Raw genomic sequence first — 17056 nt, forward strand, 5'->3', positions numbered from 1 at the left:
AGTTGGTTTAATGATTGCTTTGTCAGCCGGATAACTCAAAAAACTACTGAAAGGATTTCAGTGAAACTTTAGGCACAGATCCAGGTTGTTTTTTCACTTTCTCTAATATTGTGAAGGTGTTCTTTTTTTACATTTTGGGTCGTGATAAAAAAATGTTTTGGCATATTTTGGGGACTGATAACTATGAGTGTTTTTAAGTTGGTGCGGATACAAATAAAAAGATTCGATTTAAATTTGATCTCAGGGGCAGATCCAGGAATTTCTCGTCACTTGGTTTAACATTGCGAGATAGGGCCCTTGGTGGAGATATGCACTCTGCTGGGTGACATTCTAGTTGAACATGTACCTCATTCCAGATGACGGTGTCAGACTCTCCTGTAGTGCTTGAAGTACCAACTGAGAAGATCAACCTGCGGTCCCACGCTACCAGGAGCAGTCTCAGTACCTGACGAACAGATTTAGGTTCAGGATGAAAGGTTCATTTGAGAAACACTTATAAAAATGTATCTCTGTTAACAACAGTTGCACATTGTGTCTGTAACAGGACAGTGGTTTGGGTTTACCTTGCGTCCTTTTTCGCTGTCTGGGAGGTAGCAGTGTCGGGGAAAGCCTCTGGCAGTGAAGGGCTTCCCTGGGTTGGGATGTTCTGGTCCCTGAAAGGAGAGTGGACCCTCGTGCTGATCAGACTGACTCTGACAATGTAATACATCTGATAATAAAACAAACACCCCTGTCCAGTCCAGTTCTTTGCAATACCTGAATTCCTGGCGGTATGTTGTAGATGATGCGTATGGATTTGCAGTCAGGGTGTCCTGGTAGAGAGTGAGGGATGACGTGGTACTCCATCTTGCCTGCCGGTTGGTTGCCTGTCTTTACGCCGTAGATGGTTTTACATGTGGGACACTGAAGACTGAAAGAAAAGGTGGAGATGGATTGAATATTGGGATGATTTCATTAAATCCTCTGAGGGAATGAAGACGAGTGTTGAGTCTCCGACCTACCTGCCGTCCTTGTTCCCGTTGTTATACATGGCCACTAGACACTGGAAATGGTACTGATGTCCACACTGTGCCAGACGCCCAACTGACTCTGCCTTGGAAACGGGCCCCACCCCTGGACCTTTGTACCCAGATGGACCCCCCAAAGGCTCCATACAAATGGTACAGTCCTGGGGGAGATGAGAAAAGTGAAAGACACTCATTATAAAAACATTATCATAAGTTACAGTAGCATTATGAAACACACAGACACAAAACACAGGTCATACCTCCTCTGGTGGACTTTTTACTTTCTGCAGGTACTTCTTTACCACCTCCTCTGGGGTTTTACCTGCAGATGAAGAGGAGAGGGAACAGAGGGGAGTGATGAGTGGATGACAGACTAGAAAAACAGTCCAGGCTGTAAACCTGTGTGGCAGCTGATGGACACACATGACAGAAAGGCTGATGATAAACACAAAGACCGAAATTCTTTCTCTCTTATCAGGCTGATGATTTGCTGATTTAAAAAATAATAGCATTTCCAGCTGTTTTCACTCTTACCCTTGCGAGCTTGTTTCTTGGTGGTCTTCCTGCAGCAGTGGCCAAAGCTTGGCACTGGTTTGATGTCACTCTTGCTGACAGGTGGAGGATGCAGCACGAGTTTAGGAGGCCTAGTCAGACACACAGGCAGAGCGGCAGCACTCATCAAGATTCCTGTGATCCCTGAAATACCCAAGAAAAAAATAAGATTAAAAAAAATGTTGTAAGAAGAGTGAAATTCCATGATTTTTATTTCCCGAATTAGAGACTTTTCCTCTCAGTGACAGCACTTGGTAAGTCAGAGCGTGTTTTTACCGGCAAGGGCAGGGTGAACAGGACTGGATCCGTTGAGGTTCTTCACTGGGACGGTGGGCACACTGCAATACAAGACACAAACTCTTTAGTGAAGTGGATTTTCAAATTTCCTACAATGGCTTCCGGATCAGACGTTACAGGTTGGGAAAACTCGACCAAACTGATAACTCACTTTGAAAAACTGATGACAGTCATTCTTACAGTCAGAGGTCACAGTCAAGAAGACTAAAACTTCACGCAAAGATGAAAAAAGATAACGGGCAAATTATGTCAGCTGAATAAATTAGTGCCCTGTCCAACTTCCAAAAAACCTTGTGACAAAAAAATGTGTTACAAAGAAATGTTTTTGTTTTCTTGTCCCTTTGTATCTTCTTTCTCACAGCGTTACTACTCTGTTTGCTGGCTGGAGAGCATATGAATGAGTACGCCGGGCTGGCGGTGTGTGTTTACGAGAGCTAATCCACGGAGTTTCCATCTGCTCACTGAGCTCAAAGAGACGGACGTCATACAGCTGCTCGCTGGGGATTACCTGCTGCATCACAAAGCCCATCCTCATCATCATCATCATCATCTGACTGACAAACACACGTCTCCCACATACAGACTCAGACTCAGTTTTCGTCGAGTTGGACAGGATTTTACAGAGTCCAGTGTATTTGATGGTAATAATCTGTGTATCTGTTTAGAAATATGAGCTTTAATCTTAGAAAGGAGTAAATTGTGTAAAGGGTATGATGTAATGACATGACTATACATAATCGTGTTCAAATGTGTTGAAGCACCAACAGTCCAATCGAAGATGTGGTAACTAACAGCTGCCAATGCGTGAGTGGGATTATGAGGGGGTCTAAACAAAAGACAACCTCCTTCGAGCCGGATTTGAACCAGCGACCTAAGGATACCAGCACTGACCACTACAGTCCTCCGCTCTACCAACTGAGCTATCGAAGGGGATGCGACAGGCCTGTTCACAACCCTGTCTGGACAGTGGGAGAGTCCTGACAGAAGGCCAGTGATCATGTGCTGTTTCCTGTTGAAGGTTTAGCTTTAACAGGCTCTCTGTTAGTGCACTAAGCTGCTTTCACTTAACCCCACTCAGTGACACATGACAACGCGCTAGTGAATGATTCACTGGTGTGTGTGTTTGTGCGTGTAGGCATGTGTGTAAGTCTGCGCTGGGAAAGAGTACGAGGAAATGATTGTGTGTGTGAAATGAGGTGTTACTTCAGAGAGTAAAAGCAGAGTGCGAGTAGAAGAACAGTAAACATACAGAGTGAGGGGTAAACAACAGAAAGCAGTCACGATAGGAATGAGCAGATGACACTGATCCACTCTGAGTTTCCACAAAGTCAAGACAACACAAAAATTATGCAATAACACTGGTGGTTTTCCCTTTGTGTCTAAATCTATCATATAGTAACGGAGTAGAGCACAGAGGGTCAGAGGAGTAAAGAGGTGGTGGGACTAGTTGCATCACCTCAACATGCTCTAAACACATTACAGGTCTCTGCTGTAAACACTGAGTTGCAGGGCAAAAACTCATCCCAACATCTTGTCTTTATTTGTGTACATGATCTTTTTTGTGATATAAAAACATTCTGTTCAGCAATTAGAATGCAATATTGTTCAACTTCCATCCAGCCCCATGATTTCTGTGACCAACATCAGCTGGGCTTCAAGAACAAGCCAATAGGTAGAGCAATGAAGCTACTGAAATAAAACCCAGAAAGACTGACTGATATGCAATGGGTACTCTTTTTTGAAGTAAATACATCCAAATGAATACATGTATTGAGATCAGGTACATATCTGATACACACAGAAAGGTTCTGCAAACTGTTTACATTACACGCAGGACAACTATCCATTCTCTGACACAGTTGAAAGGATTTTTTGTATAGTACCTCTTATATAGCCCCTGTGACAACCCCACTTTTCCTGAATCTGGATCTGTGCGAAAAACCCTCTACTTATGCCTGATTTTTTTTACCAAAAGATCTTTCATTATTTTTTCAGAAATTCCCAAAAATGTGGAAAACGTTCTATCTTGCCCTGAATCAACAAATCTGCTCCAAATGTTAAAGGGTTCTTTCTTGGCCCATACCCAACCTTCCACCAAGTTTCAATACAACTAATAAGAAATCCAAGTATCATGACAGCATCGAATCGGGCAATAGTAAATTGCCGTACTAAATTGGGTTCCATGTGTCATATGCACAGACACTCATGAAAAAAGGTATGTCATGCTGACACTATGCTTTGTTCTATCCAGCTTGTCTCTAATGTCATCACATCCTGCAACACGACAAACGTTTTATCAAAAATAACAAATTATTTATTTTCTTGTTTAATCAGTGAGAGCACATGGCTGCATGTGGCTACTATCACGTATTAATCACAATATATTTCCATCTCGTTGATCCGATTAGTCCGAGCGTCGCTCTGTAAGACGAGTGTTGTGCTGTCGTATGCAGTTGAAGTAGTTTAAGTTCTTACGCTTGTCATGAAGATGTATTTATGACAGTCTCCTTTCAGTAGGCTAATGATGGATGGGAAACACATCTATTAGATAAGCACAGGATCAAGTCAGTGAGTGACAATGACAGTGATCTCAAACATGCACTACTCACTTGTTGTCAATCACTATAGATCTATATATAGCATGAATAACGGGCTGCTGCGTTAGCAAAGAAGTATTTAGGGAGTGAGGTAAGGAGGAGAGCCAAGTCTGATCATAGATAAGCTTCACACGGGTCATTTACAAACTGATGTGCTGATCACACTCACACTCACACACACACACACACACACACACACACACACACACACACACACACACACACACGTCAACACAGCTGAGCCACTAAGCATTTTAGTTGCCACATTGGTGACGTTTGATGTGTGTTTATACATGGTACACATATGATGTAGTTCCTGTAGTATAGTTGACACCAAGCTGTGAGAGGCCAAGATCCCTGACCTCAGAAAAAGTCAGGCCTTTTATTTAGGCTAAATGGTCCGTATTTATATAGACCACTGATTGTATTTAAAATATGCTTTACCACTGTCTCAACTGTAACTAGCATATCATTCCAACACACAAATAAAGGCATGTGGCCTTTTTTTTTTGTATAAAGAAGATTATATTGTTTATCGTAGACAACAATAACAAAAAAAGTGACATTGTTAAGTGTTGTCCACTGAAGATTCATGCAAGTTTTAATAAGTAGTACTGTAATGTGTGCTAACAAAAGCAGTCAGTCAGGTTCCTTCTGTACATATACTGTACAGAAGGTTTATATTATAATATGATTTATTTTCATTAATTGGTTTCATCTAACTGATTTATTCCAATTAAGTCTTAACATTCATGCAACAACATACACAATCAAAAGTTACCTTCTACAAATAACAAATAACCCTGTACCACAGCCCTGCAATTAATCCTATTTATTATGTCCACTATTGTCTGTGCCAGAAAGGTGATGATTGGTGGTTTTCATTATTTGCGTTCATGGGAACGGGCATATTGTAGGACAGATGGTCGGACAACCCCAAAAGTAATGCCTGCAGCCACAGCTGTTGCAGCGTGGAGGCATAGAAATAAATATCCAAATCCCAAAATTAAAAAACATCACCTGCCCAATGAACAAATATCCAGTAGCCAGCTCAAATAAACATGTATATTTGTAGATGTCACTATTCATCCTCCATAAAACCACCGAAACAAAAGGAGGAAGTATTAGTGGGGAAACAGGAAACCAGGAAGCTCTAAGGGAAAGTGAGACCAGTGAAGAAAAAAACCTCGGGAACTTTAAAAGAGGACGATCCCGTCGCTGCCTGGGGGGAAGGGCCTGAATGAGACTCCACTCTCTTGACCCCCAGTGACCTCAAATCCACCATCCTACCCACTGCTCGCTTCCCACCAGATCATAAACTCCCACAGCTTTGTCTTACACACTCCCTCCAGCCCTCACCCCTCTGCTCCGCCTATTCCCCCGGGCCCAGATGGACATCGGCTGGACTGATTTAGACACCAGACAATGACACACTGACACACATTCTCACACACATATTGCCACATGCAAATAAAGCTGCATCCACAGCCTCACACACAACCATATGACCATATGGACACGGACACAAACACACACGGACGGACACACACACGGACGGACAGACGCACGCAACTTTTTCCACCCTATATTTTCTCTTATTGGTTTTATATTGTTTGAAATACAAATTTTAAAAGTATGAAAATCAACATGATATAACTATAACCCAGCTACGGCCTTCACGTTAAAATTTTCAATTCAATTCAATTCTATATTTATTGTATAGCGTCAAATACCAACATACATTATCTTACACTTTGCATATTAAGGTCGAGACCTTAAATATTATACATAAACACAACAGTTCCCACAATGAGCAGCACTTTGGTGACTGTGGAAAGAAAAAACTCTTCATGTGTCTCCAATGACCACTTGTGATCAGATCTCTCTTCCCTGCTCTCTACGTGTACAGCGTGTGTGTATATGAGAGAGTCATTGTGCTGCATAAAAAATAAAGCTAATATGTGGGTCACAAACAATACATGGTATGGTAAGTGTAAAAGTATTTTCAGTTCATTGTGAAACTGAAACAGGTCAGAGGACACCAGCCGAGTACGCAGTGCTTCAGTGTGACCCAGAATGTGTCAACATGCATCCCAGACCACCTCTGAATGTGTGTCCACACCTGAACTTAGGGCTGTACATTTGGGTTCAGATCACCTGAGACAGATGTTAATTCAAGGTCTGAGCAAGGCCCTGGACAAAGGTATATGATAATTTTCATGTTGACTGTCTTGGCAACAAAGAACTTTTCATTCTTTTATATTATAACTTATAATGAAGTTTTTTTGTATTTTAAATACATTGAATACATTTAAATTATTTTATACACAAATAATGAATTCATAGTATACAACAAATACTTTAATAAGCCAGAGCCACAGCATAGAATCATACAGATTGTACACACAGATTCAGTGATCCTACTTGATTCTATTATTTGAAGGATAAAATAGCACAGGGGTCCTGGGTGTTACTGAACATATAAATGTCTCCAGGAACTGTGCATCTCTTTCCTCCGTCATTTAGTGCCTACTGTTCAATCAAAATATTAAATGTCTAAAACATACTCAAAAACAGGTGAAATGTTCAAATACCAAAGATCACACAGACACCACGAAAATCTAAATGTATCAGCCACCAGCAAAACAAACACAGCTGTCGAGACAGTTACCCTGGGAACTATCTGTTAAAGGCCATTATGATTGTTGAGGTATGTCACAACGGATATTGTGTATTTTATTCACCAGACCAGTCGCATTCTTCTCAAACATTCAAGGTTATCAGTTTTGTCCAAGGTTTCATTCTGCATGTTTTCTCTCAACGTGTAAAAAAGCAGTAGATAAGCTTGAGTCCCACAGCTCCGCTCTGTGCAGGACGAGATAAGAATGAAGCTGCAGCCTGTTGGTGAACCCAACAGGTGCCAACACATTCTCACTGCACATTTCTGCCTCTCTGTTCTCATCTGTTCTGCCCAAACAAAGTCAGACTGTGCAACCACAGTGTGCGCCAGCCTCTCCTCAACATAACAGTTTCTCCACCACTCATTCATTTTCCTTTGTCTTGTTCCTATAATCCTCAACTGCAGAGAGAGCGCACATTCTTCACGGCAGCTCCAATCAGAATCGTCAATATTTACCTTTTCTGTGTGGGAGAGGAGGACACTGTATGGTTGTGTGCGTGTGTGCGTGTGGGTGAATCCCTTCACAGCCGGGCATCACTTTGTGAGTGTGCATTTGTCACATCCTCCTCTCACTGTGGTGTTGTCCTGATTTCTTGCACCACTGTGTGATCAATCTTTGACAGTTTGCTGACTCGTTTCTTTGTCTTGTACCCCCCCACCCCCTTCCCATCAGTCCCATGTCTCAGGCCCCTGTCTGAGTCTGAGACTTCACACACACACACACACACACACACACACACACACACACACACACACACACACACACACACACACACACACACACACACACACACACACACACACACACACACACACACACACACACACACACACACACACACACACACACACACACACACGGGTGCTTGTGTTTGTGTTTGTCTGGGGGTAGCAACAATGCTGACTGGACCAGCAACATTGTCTGTCTCTTCCCCACCCAAAAAATATTCATATTATGAATATGCTGGATCAGTAAAGCCATCTAAATGAGGGGTCTTGATTCAATGCTTCACCTACCCAAAGCAGTCCAAACACCCCAATAAATACTATCAGGGTAAGCTTGAAAGAAAAACATCTATATTAACTGGGATAGTTATGTTTTAAACAGCCCGAAACTCAGAAACCCTAAATACTAAAAGAAATGAGCACAGCAAGAACTCATCAGAATCAAGAAAGTTGTAGAAATACAGAGGAGAAAAGGAACGAAAGAGCAGGCAGAGAATATGAAAAGGCCAGAGCAGAGAGAGAGAGGGGGAAGGAGAGGAGAGCAGAAAGAAGAGAGAAGTGGAGGCTTGACATTGTGCTGCTAATGCAGCCCAGACTTGGGTAATCCAACAAAGGTTACTGTGGAGACCAACAATGAGGCTCTGAGGGGCCCAGACGCAACGGGAGAGGCAAGAGGAGAGGAGCCAGGGAAGAGGAGGAGGAGGAGGGGGTAGGGGAATGAGTGACAGGGCCAGGGGAGGGACTACAACTCGAAACTATCTGACCTTGATTTCAGTTCGAGGTGAAATAAAACTCACCATTATTTAAACTAGTAAAATGCATCACTTTTTCACAAAAGATGTGAAACAAACACCTGCTGTTTTGCATGGGAGTCCTTTTAATGAGATGCCTCTATTCATTGTTGTATGACATCATGACTGAAAGTTGGAAATATCTCAGTGAAATCTAGTAAAATCAATTTAATAGTGGACAATAAGGAAAGGACTTTGTAGGATTTATAAAGTAATACAAAAAACATGGTATACATCCAACAATTGTTGAGATATTTCTGTCAGGACCAAAGTGGTCGAAGCAACTGATAGAGCAACAGACACATTGTCATCTACAGATAGTGTTCCTCATTAAATAACTATAGACTCTGGCAGCCCACCACAGTCTGATTAGTCCTGTGACAGTTTCATAATGAAACAAAACAATTTTTATACCACACTCATAATAACATACAAGATAACGTGATGTTAATTTGATAATTTGCTTTATTGTAGCGCTGTGTGCCTGACATTGATTTGTGACACTTTTTCAACGACCTCCACAGATAGAATCCACTGCATAGAGAAACATGTTCATTTTCTAAATAATAAAAATAATAACTTCAGCAGCATGGAAATCAAGTTGACCCAGACCCACTGACATGAGAACCAACAAGAATGAAAGTGAAGGATGTCTACAACATGGATCTGCAAGGCAGCAGGTAGAGGTATAAAAGACACAAGTATCAGGACAGGAGTTTTGAACAGGTTTTGTTGGAAAGTTATCATTCAGAAGAAGGTCAGAGAAACAAATACATGATCAAAGAGAAATGACAGGAAAGGAGAAGAGGAGGTTAGGGTCTTAAGAGTGAATAAAAAGGAGCAGGTGTTCAAGGACAGTGTTCAGGCTGAGTGGAGAGAGGTGGTGGGGGAGAAGAGCAGCTAAGTCTTGCAGTTCACTTGTGTCAAATCCATTGCCTTGTGCAGCTGGCTGACAGTGTCAGCTGACTCATTGTGTTCTTTACCATAAGTGTTTCCACACTATTACCGACCATCAAACAAAAGTAAATCAGGTTACACTGACTACATGAACCGACAGACCTGAATTCAATCGACAGACTGAAAATGCATAAAACTGAACTGTGGTTCCAGTGTTACTACGGGAAGATGGACAGAGGTGTGAGAGAAAAGAAGATTTAAAAGATTTGTCTTTAAAATGGAGTGTTGGTGTCTCACTATGATCCTTCAACTCAATTGAGTGCACAGTATATTTAATAGGGTCATTGTGTGATCAGAGGTTAGTGGTTGAGACCTGAGACAGAGCTGCTTGCTGCTCTTTGAACTTTGCATACCATATGTATTAAATAGTTTTCGAGACAAATGGCCACACACACAGACACACACAGGAATCCAACTTAGGCCAATCTAACATTTTATGAAGAATTTGTATTCTCATTAATCTACACTGTCTCTTACTTTACTTGGATTTAAAAATGTGTTTCACATTTCAAAATCCCCACAATTCACTGGCTTCTGGTTCTGTTGACACAAGATAGATGAAAGGAGGGTGGGTGCTGCTGAATCTCATTAATCTCCAATGCCTTCTGTCTGTTCATCTTTAACCTTCATGAGGAATTATTTCAAAACATCACTTTCCCCTGTGTTAATAACATCTGCCTCAACAAACCCTGTCTTTGATTAAAGAAAAAAGATTTTTCGCACCAAACAGGTCAAATACCCAAAATACACTTGGACAACAACACAAAGAAAACATAACATTTTCAAGAGGAATGAATGTGAATCTGAAGAATCACACCTGATATCACACCACTCATAGTTAGTGCAGAGCAACACCACTCATTACAACACTCACACATATGACACCCATCAGTGGGCGTGACGAGGGTTGTTTGAGTAAATGTTGGTGTGAATGTGAATATTTAGTGCTGCATGCCCAGGCCTGCTGGTTATTTGCATGTTTCAACATGCACATGGGCATGTGTCCCTGCAGGGGATAGTATTCAGACCGAATACAACAGGATTGCATGATATGTAAAAATGTCCAATATGAGATACACTGCAACGATTAAATGAGATGAAAATAAATAGTTCCACTGCCTCAGACTTTACTTTCTGTGGGTATAATTCATGAAAATTGCTGAAAGTGACGAAAATGCTTTTAATCAAGCTCCTGGTTGTGTGTGTGTGTGTGTGTGTGTGTGTGTGTGTGTGTGTGTGTGTGTGTGTGTGTGTGTGTGTGTGTGTGTTTCATTCACTCACCCTGATGCTATGAGCGCTCTGGACTGGGCCATTGCAATCCTCTGTAACGCTGGTCTGCTCAGCCCGGCTAAGCTTGACCTCTGTGGCAACGGGGCATGGCACACTGTTGATGCGGACGATGGTGTACGCTGCGGATTCAATACCAATGGCGACGGAGATGGCACCGGAGAAGGAGGTGTGGTCACCTTGCAGGCAGGGGTTATTAATGTGGCAGTTGGCACTGAATCATTGGCAGAGGATGAGGAGTGCTTGGCTGGAATGGACGGAGGGTTCATGCTGGGGTTGGATGATGGAGGCTGAGGAGGCGGGAGGGATGGTGGAGGAGGCCTGTTGGAAGACGAGGAGACACCCAGAGAGGACGTGCCAGCAGTAAGGGCGGCCAGCGACTGAGCGAAGAGCTGGGCGTTCCTTCTTGGCGAGGCTATGTTTCTAGAGATAGCGAGGCCGTGCGGAAGTGTCAGGTAGTAGTTGGAGTTCTGCTGCTGGCCTCGTCCCAGAGTGACTGATTTAGATGGACTCAGAGGTCTGGAGGCGATGGGTGCTAAGTTCTTCGGCCGCTGCATGGTTAGTGAGCGTCTGCCAAGAGTCTGTATCCCTGCTGTCCCCCCTCCTGCTCCTACTGTGTTGGTCTTCACACTAAGGACCAATAAGCACTGCTGACAGGAACAGGGGCCCAGTCCAGGAGCTGACAAGCCTCCATTAGGGTAGACGGAGCTTCCAATCCCCATGCTAACCCCTGACACTCCCACGCCCAGCAAGGCTCCTGTTAGCCCTCCACCTACTCCAACACCTCCGCCTTTGGGTATAGGGAGAGGACCGGACACTAAAGGGTAGGCCATATCAGCACGTCTCTGGATCCTCCGACACCTCTGGCTTTGTCTGTTCACCTGTAGCACAGGAAAAACATGTTTACAATGTTTTAACGTTCCAGCTTGAAAGCTACGTATCATCTATTTGGTAAAAGAACTTCAGATATGGAGGAAGTGTCAAGTTGATTATGTCATTGATGTTGATGTAAAGAATTAAAACAAACCTGTGTCATGTTTTGAAAATCAATGAGGTAGCAGAAACCGAGTGGTGTCAGGTCGAGGCAAGGCTGCTGGCGGTTGTGGGCACTCTCAATGGCAATGGCCACCTCTATGTCATAGGGCGTCCATGAACCTGCATCGTTTTCCCACTCCCACTGCCAGCCCTGACCCGGGGCCGAAGCGGGGTCATAAAAACTCCTTCGTACCGGACGGATGGTTCCTGAGAAGCAAAAAAGAGGAAAAATTGAATATTAAAGCAAGAACTGATTCGGAAATTCTGAGCTGATACAGAAGATACAAGAAATAATTTGGCTGATAACAATGTCTTTTTTTTGCTGTTAATTCTTCCCCTTTTCTACCAAGGTAACAAAGAAATTGTTGGTTGTTTTAAAAGCCTTTAGCTCTTCATCACACCCGCACCCTATCTTACAGTTTATTGTGTGTTACGCACCAAATACACCCATGATTAATTTAGAGACAAACTAAACAAAAACAACTAATTTGAACCACGTGTCTGCCTGAGCGACCTTTTGATCCACCATTAAACTATCAAAAGTACCCAATCTGAAACATTTGCTCCATGTGCTTTAGACCACAAGCTTACATTGTGAAAATAGAGCCCCTTATCTTTGAATGAGCACAAATTCAATAAAACATGTGATGATACAACCTTTTACATAACCAGATTTAGCCTGACAACGAGGAGGCTGGCTTGTGGCAAACTACAAAACGTAGATGGGAAATGTCGCACTTTTAAGATAAATGCACCAACAAGCAAAAATATTTTCATGGCAGTAAAAGACGATTCAGTGCGTCTTGTTTGAAGGGACGTGGTCAACGTAATGAAAATGGTCAATCAAGAGTTGGGTTCACAACAAGCAGCTTCCATTAGACCACAATCTGACAGAGACAAAGTCTCTGATAGGTTAAGTGGTGAGTGAGCTGATAGGTAAGAAGCTGAAACCTCATTCAGAATATTTGTGCTTGTAGGCGGTCCTTCAATGTGGCCAGGACCACATTCGCGTTCACACTCCTCAAAGATTGTGGCCACATGTGACCAAGACCACCGCCAAATGTGGCCTGACGTGATCATATCACTATCCGATCTGAGTGCGTTCACACCTGTACTTAGAGCTGTCCACTTGTGATCGGATCACAAAAAACACATGTGAATACCAGGTCTTCACGAGGTCCGAGCGCATTCCTACTCTGCATCAAAACAATCCTGCTATGACTGAATATTGTGGAAAGTTTGCAAAACCCCTTCAGGCAGTTGGTGAGAGGTTTCGGTAAAAGAGAAGTACACAAAAGAACAGAACACATTTGTTAAGACTTAAAGTCTGGGACCAGCTGATGAAATCATTGAGCTGAACAACAATGCATAGCTCAAAGCTGCAGTAACAACCTCCCTCTGCTCCACTTCGATAACATATTCGTACATCAGGAGGCTCACAATACCAGGTCCACGAAGAAATCCCATTTCCATGCATTTCAATGTGATGAAAATTAAGTAAAAAACTTCATGTATGAAAAAGCACTTGAAGATACGTAAGCCATGATGCAGCCTTTCTAACTGGATGCAGGATTTTAATTGAACTATTTAACTACTTGGGTGAGTGGGTGAACACATCCACCACGATAGTGTCAACAGTGGGGGTTGCCAGCCTCGTGGTCCTAAGTGGTGAGTTAAATAGTTCACAACACTTCATCAACTTTGCTCTTTATTTCACATTCACAAATTCACATACTTGTGTTTTAACTTCCAGTCCAACCTATTATTGACAAAGGCACAAACAAGGCTAAACAAAATAAACACAGCTGAATGAATAATTAAAAACACAAATATACTGTATATCCAGAACACAACAATGTCTCTCTGTCTCCCTGTGGGACAGAGGGATGGGAGGAGGGTCCCTCGACCAACCAACCACAAACCACCTCTTTCTCCAGGGGTAATGGGCTATTCAGTCAATGCCAGGACAAGGAGAGGAAGGTGTGTGTGTGTGTGTGTGTGTGTGTGTGTGTGTGTGTGTGTGTGTGTGTGTGTGTGTGTGTGTGTGTGTGTGTGTGTGTTTGTGTGTGAGAGAGAGCGAGAGAGAAAAAGTAGAGAGACGAGTACAAAGCTCTGATATTGGCAGAGGGGCATGGGCACACAGACATCAAGAGGAGTGGTTCAATAGATGTGGGCTGCATTTGTTTCGTGGATAGAGACAGTGAGAGGGTGAATAATTAAAACTGAATTATCACTCACTGAATTGTTTATTGTGTTGTACAGTCTGGTGGTGCAATATAACAATATACTGTATATTGTGTAATGACACAAAAAGCATTTTCGCATTATTTATATCGCCTATTTCTTTTTGCCACATATCGCCCTCCTTGTCCTCATTTGAACAGTGCTTTATGTTCTGCAGCATGGTACAGATGCAGCCAGGAAATTAGCTTGAAGCCAAAACAAACAAACAAACATGGGAGTTTGGGCATGACATTTTTTTACTTTTCTACTTTATGAGTTTTTCCCTATTGTATTCAAGAGCATGGTCTTTCAGTTTGAGAGCATGACTTATTGATTTCACGCGCAGATTTTGGAATGCTCTCACACTCAAATATTTCCTGTGCTCCGGCCTCTCCTCGTGCTGTTTCTGTGTGCATGTGAAACGTCTACTCTCAGATTTCACCTCTGCTCTTAGTTTTTATTTTTTCTGCACTTTGAATTTTTTGGTGCAACAAGTCAAACTTCCCGGCCAATAGAATGCCACGTGTAGTGTTGACGAGTGAAATTGTGTGTGTGTCAGCTTTATGTCTTAGAGAGTCCTGTATGGGCGGCTATTTAAACCAGTTTCAACACTTCCGCCCTCCACTGATTACATCATCATCTATACTCGACCCATTGATTACTACAGTGAGTGAGTCCGTTCTGAGACCGAAGACTGAGGCAGCTCCAGACTATAAAATAATGTTATTCCTCAAAGGTTTGTTTACTCCACAATAACTCCAGCACTGTATGCCAAATGTGTCACATCTTTTAGCACTAAACATAAATAATCATCAGAATGACGACATTACAGGATTATAGGGACACCACCACGGTGTGTGTGAGGGCTGCACCTGTGAGGATCAATATGATGAAGTAGAGAGAATAATTGTTTAGAGAAAGTTTTATGCTTATTATACGAAAGGAGCTTATTAATATGCATTTACAGAAAGTGATTTTATAATGACGTGTATCTTATTTCCAATGTGTTATTTATATTGTTAGTTTTTTTATGTGCTTTGTTTTTGTAATACTGTAAAGTGTCTCTGAGCATTGTTAAAAGAGCTATACAACTAAGATGTATTATTATTATTAATATTGTTCGATCCCGGTCTTCCCTACCTGCATGCCGGAGTGTCCATGGGCAAGAAGCTGAACCCCAAATGGCCCCTCATATTAAAAACTGCTGACCATAGATGCCCTGTATGAATGTGTGTGTGTGAATGGGTGAATGGCAATAAACTGTACTGCAAAGCGCTTTGAGTGGTCATCAAGACTAGAAAATAATACAGACCATTTACCATTGAAGAAAAGATACCATTTTGGAGCTTGTTATTATTAATGAAAAGCTGCCATGATGTGCAGATTTAGATGTCGCATATTCCTTTTAGTTTCACTCTGATTCCCGTCCTCAGAGAACGACTTTACCTCAGGGACTTGTTGTGGAGACAAACAGCTGAAAACCACCATCTATTAGAGGTTTCCAGTCCAGGAGGACTGGGTGCTCTTTTATAACCCTCTCCATTATACTAATAATAAAAGGAATAATGCTCCTCTTTATTGATCACAGAAGGGATATTCTCTTCATACGTACATGAATAAAGAAAGAGCCATAATGGGAAAAGGGAGATGTGCTTCTCAAAATGACTGTCAAATAGCATCCGTGGATTTTGTGTGCATGAAGCTTTAGCTTTGTGTTCTGTACAGGACAATCAGGCCAAGGTCTTATCACAAAGAGGACAAGCTGCTTTTGTCTCTTATCATGGCATCAACCCTTGACTTCAGGATGCTTTGTATGTATGTGTGTGCATGTAAGTGTGTGTATTATCAAGGCTTGACATTGAATCTACAGAGTATGGCTATAATAACTTGGGTTGTGAACACTGAGGCTGAGTTAGTCACTACTGACTTAGCACATTAATGGGATTATTTTTCCATTAGTGTATTCTCACTATTATTCGCAGTTGTGCTATTGAATTATCACAACATTTATTTACACATCTGTATCCCTGCACGGCAGTGACACTTTGATACAGAAATATGTTCAAGTCTGTGTGCTTAGTTTGTGGGGAACCACTCGTAGTGATGAAAACGTCATTACAGCTGGAGTCATACTAAACTAAATATGTTGGGATAAAGTTCAGGTCCCTCTGCGGAGTTGAGTGCAAGGCAGCATCCTGACAAACGCTTGTATTAGCAGCCATGCTTCTTGTCCTTTTGTCACTATGAAAGCTAAAACTAGCTGGCATGCAATGCCTGCAGGAGGTAAAGGCAGAGTGCCCCACACACACACACACACACACACACACACACACACACACACACACACACACACACACACACACACACACACACACACACACACACACACACACACACACACACACACACACACACACACACACACACACACACACACACACACACCTCAGGAAATAGAATACTGTCATTTAAAGTACTGATAATAGTAAACTGGGTAAAATCAGGTCATGTACCATTTTATTGGCTTAGTGTGTTTTAGAATTATGTTTCACATCAGGCACATTCAAGTCATGGTGCTCCGCCAACTCAGTTTTTGGTGCCACAGCAATCCCTCTCCTCATGTTAACATAAATGAAAAAGAACCCAGTGACAACCTGAAAAAACAGATCTGTGGCATTGGATGGTGATCAATATCAGATACCAAAATAGCATGAACTGGGATATAAGAATTGGTATTTGAAGATAAGAAGTTGAATGGGTGCATCCTTACAGTCCATATAGTGTAGTGCAGTAGATTAATTGATCTGTGGGCAGCAACTTTATAACCTTAACACTCTTCTCGCGAATCATTCTCAACTGTTATCCCATTCAGTTAGCAAGCAAAGAGAATCTGTTTGTGTGTGA

At 42.2% G+C, this 17056-nt stretch overlaps 1 protein-coding gene and 1 non-coding gene across 4 annotated transcripts in view; both read right to left on the reverse strand.

Annotated features, from left to right (window-relative positions):
* LOC117762739 (E3 ubiquitin-protein ligase DTX1-like) overlaps positions 1–17056 on the reverse strand; it is a 32711-nt gene that overhangs the window by 3928 nt on the left and 11727 nt on the right. For all 3 annotated transcript variants that reach the window (XR_004614062.1, XM_034587326.1, XM_034587313.1), the window contains exons 3-11: positions 11922–12136; positions 10889–11775; positions 1836–1897; positions 1542–1703; positions 1268–1329; positions 1002–1168; positions 757–910; positions 564–653; positions 347–445 (exon numbers count right to left, since the gene is read on the reverse strand). Coding sequence is in view for 2 of the 3 variants with exons in the window: in XM_034587326.1 (XP_034443217.1) it covers positions 347–445; positions 564–653; positions 757–910; positions 1002–1168; positions 1268–1329; positions 1542–1703; positions 1836–1897; positions 10889–11775; positions 11922–12136 (1898 nt within the window). In the remaining variant the exon portion in view is untranslated. The remainder of the gene's footprint in view (positions 1–346; positions 446–563; positions 654–756; positions 911–1001; positions 1169–1267; positions 1330–1541; positions 1704–1835; positions 1898–10888; positions 11776–11921; positions 12137–17056) is intronic.
* On the reverse strand, positions 2700–2786 carry trnay-gua. The gene is given in 2 exon segments: positions 2700–2735; positions 2750–2786. It is a non-coding gene; the product is annotated as a tRNA-Tyr (tRNA).

This window comes from Hippoglossus hippoglossus, chromosome 1 (genome assembly GCF_009819705.1).
Source record: "Hippoglossus hippoglossus isolate fHipHip1 chromosome 1, fHipHip1.pri, whole genome shotgun sequence".
NCBI classification, from domain to species: Eukaryota; Metazoa; Chordata; class Actinopteri; order Pleuronectiformes; family Pleuronectidae; genus Hippoglossus; species Hippoglossus hippoglossus.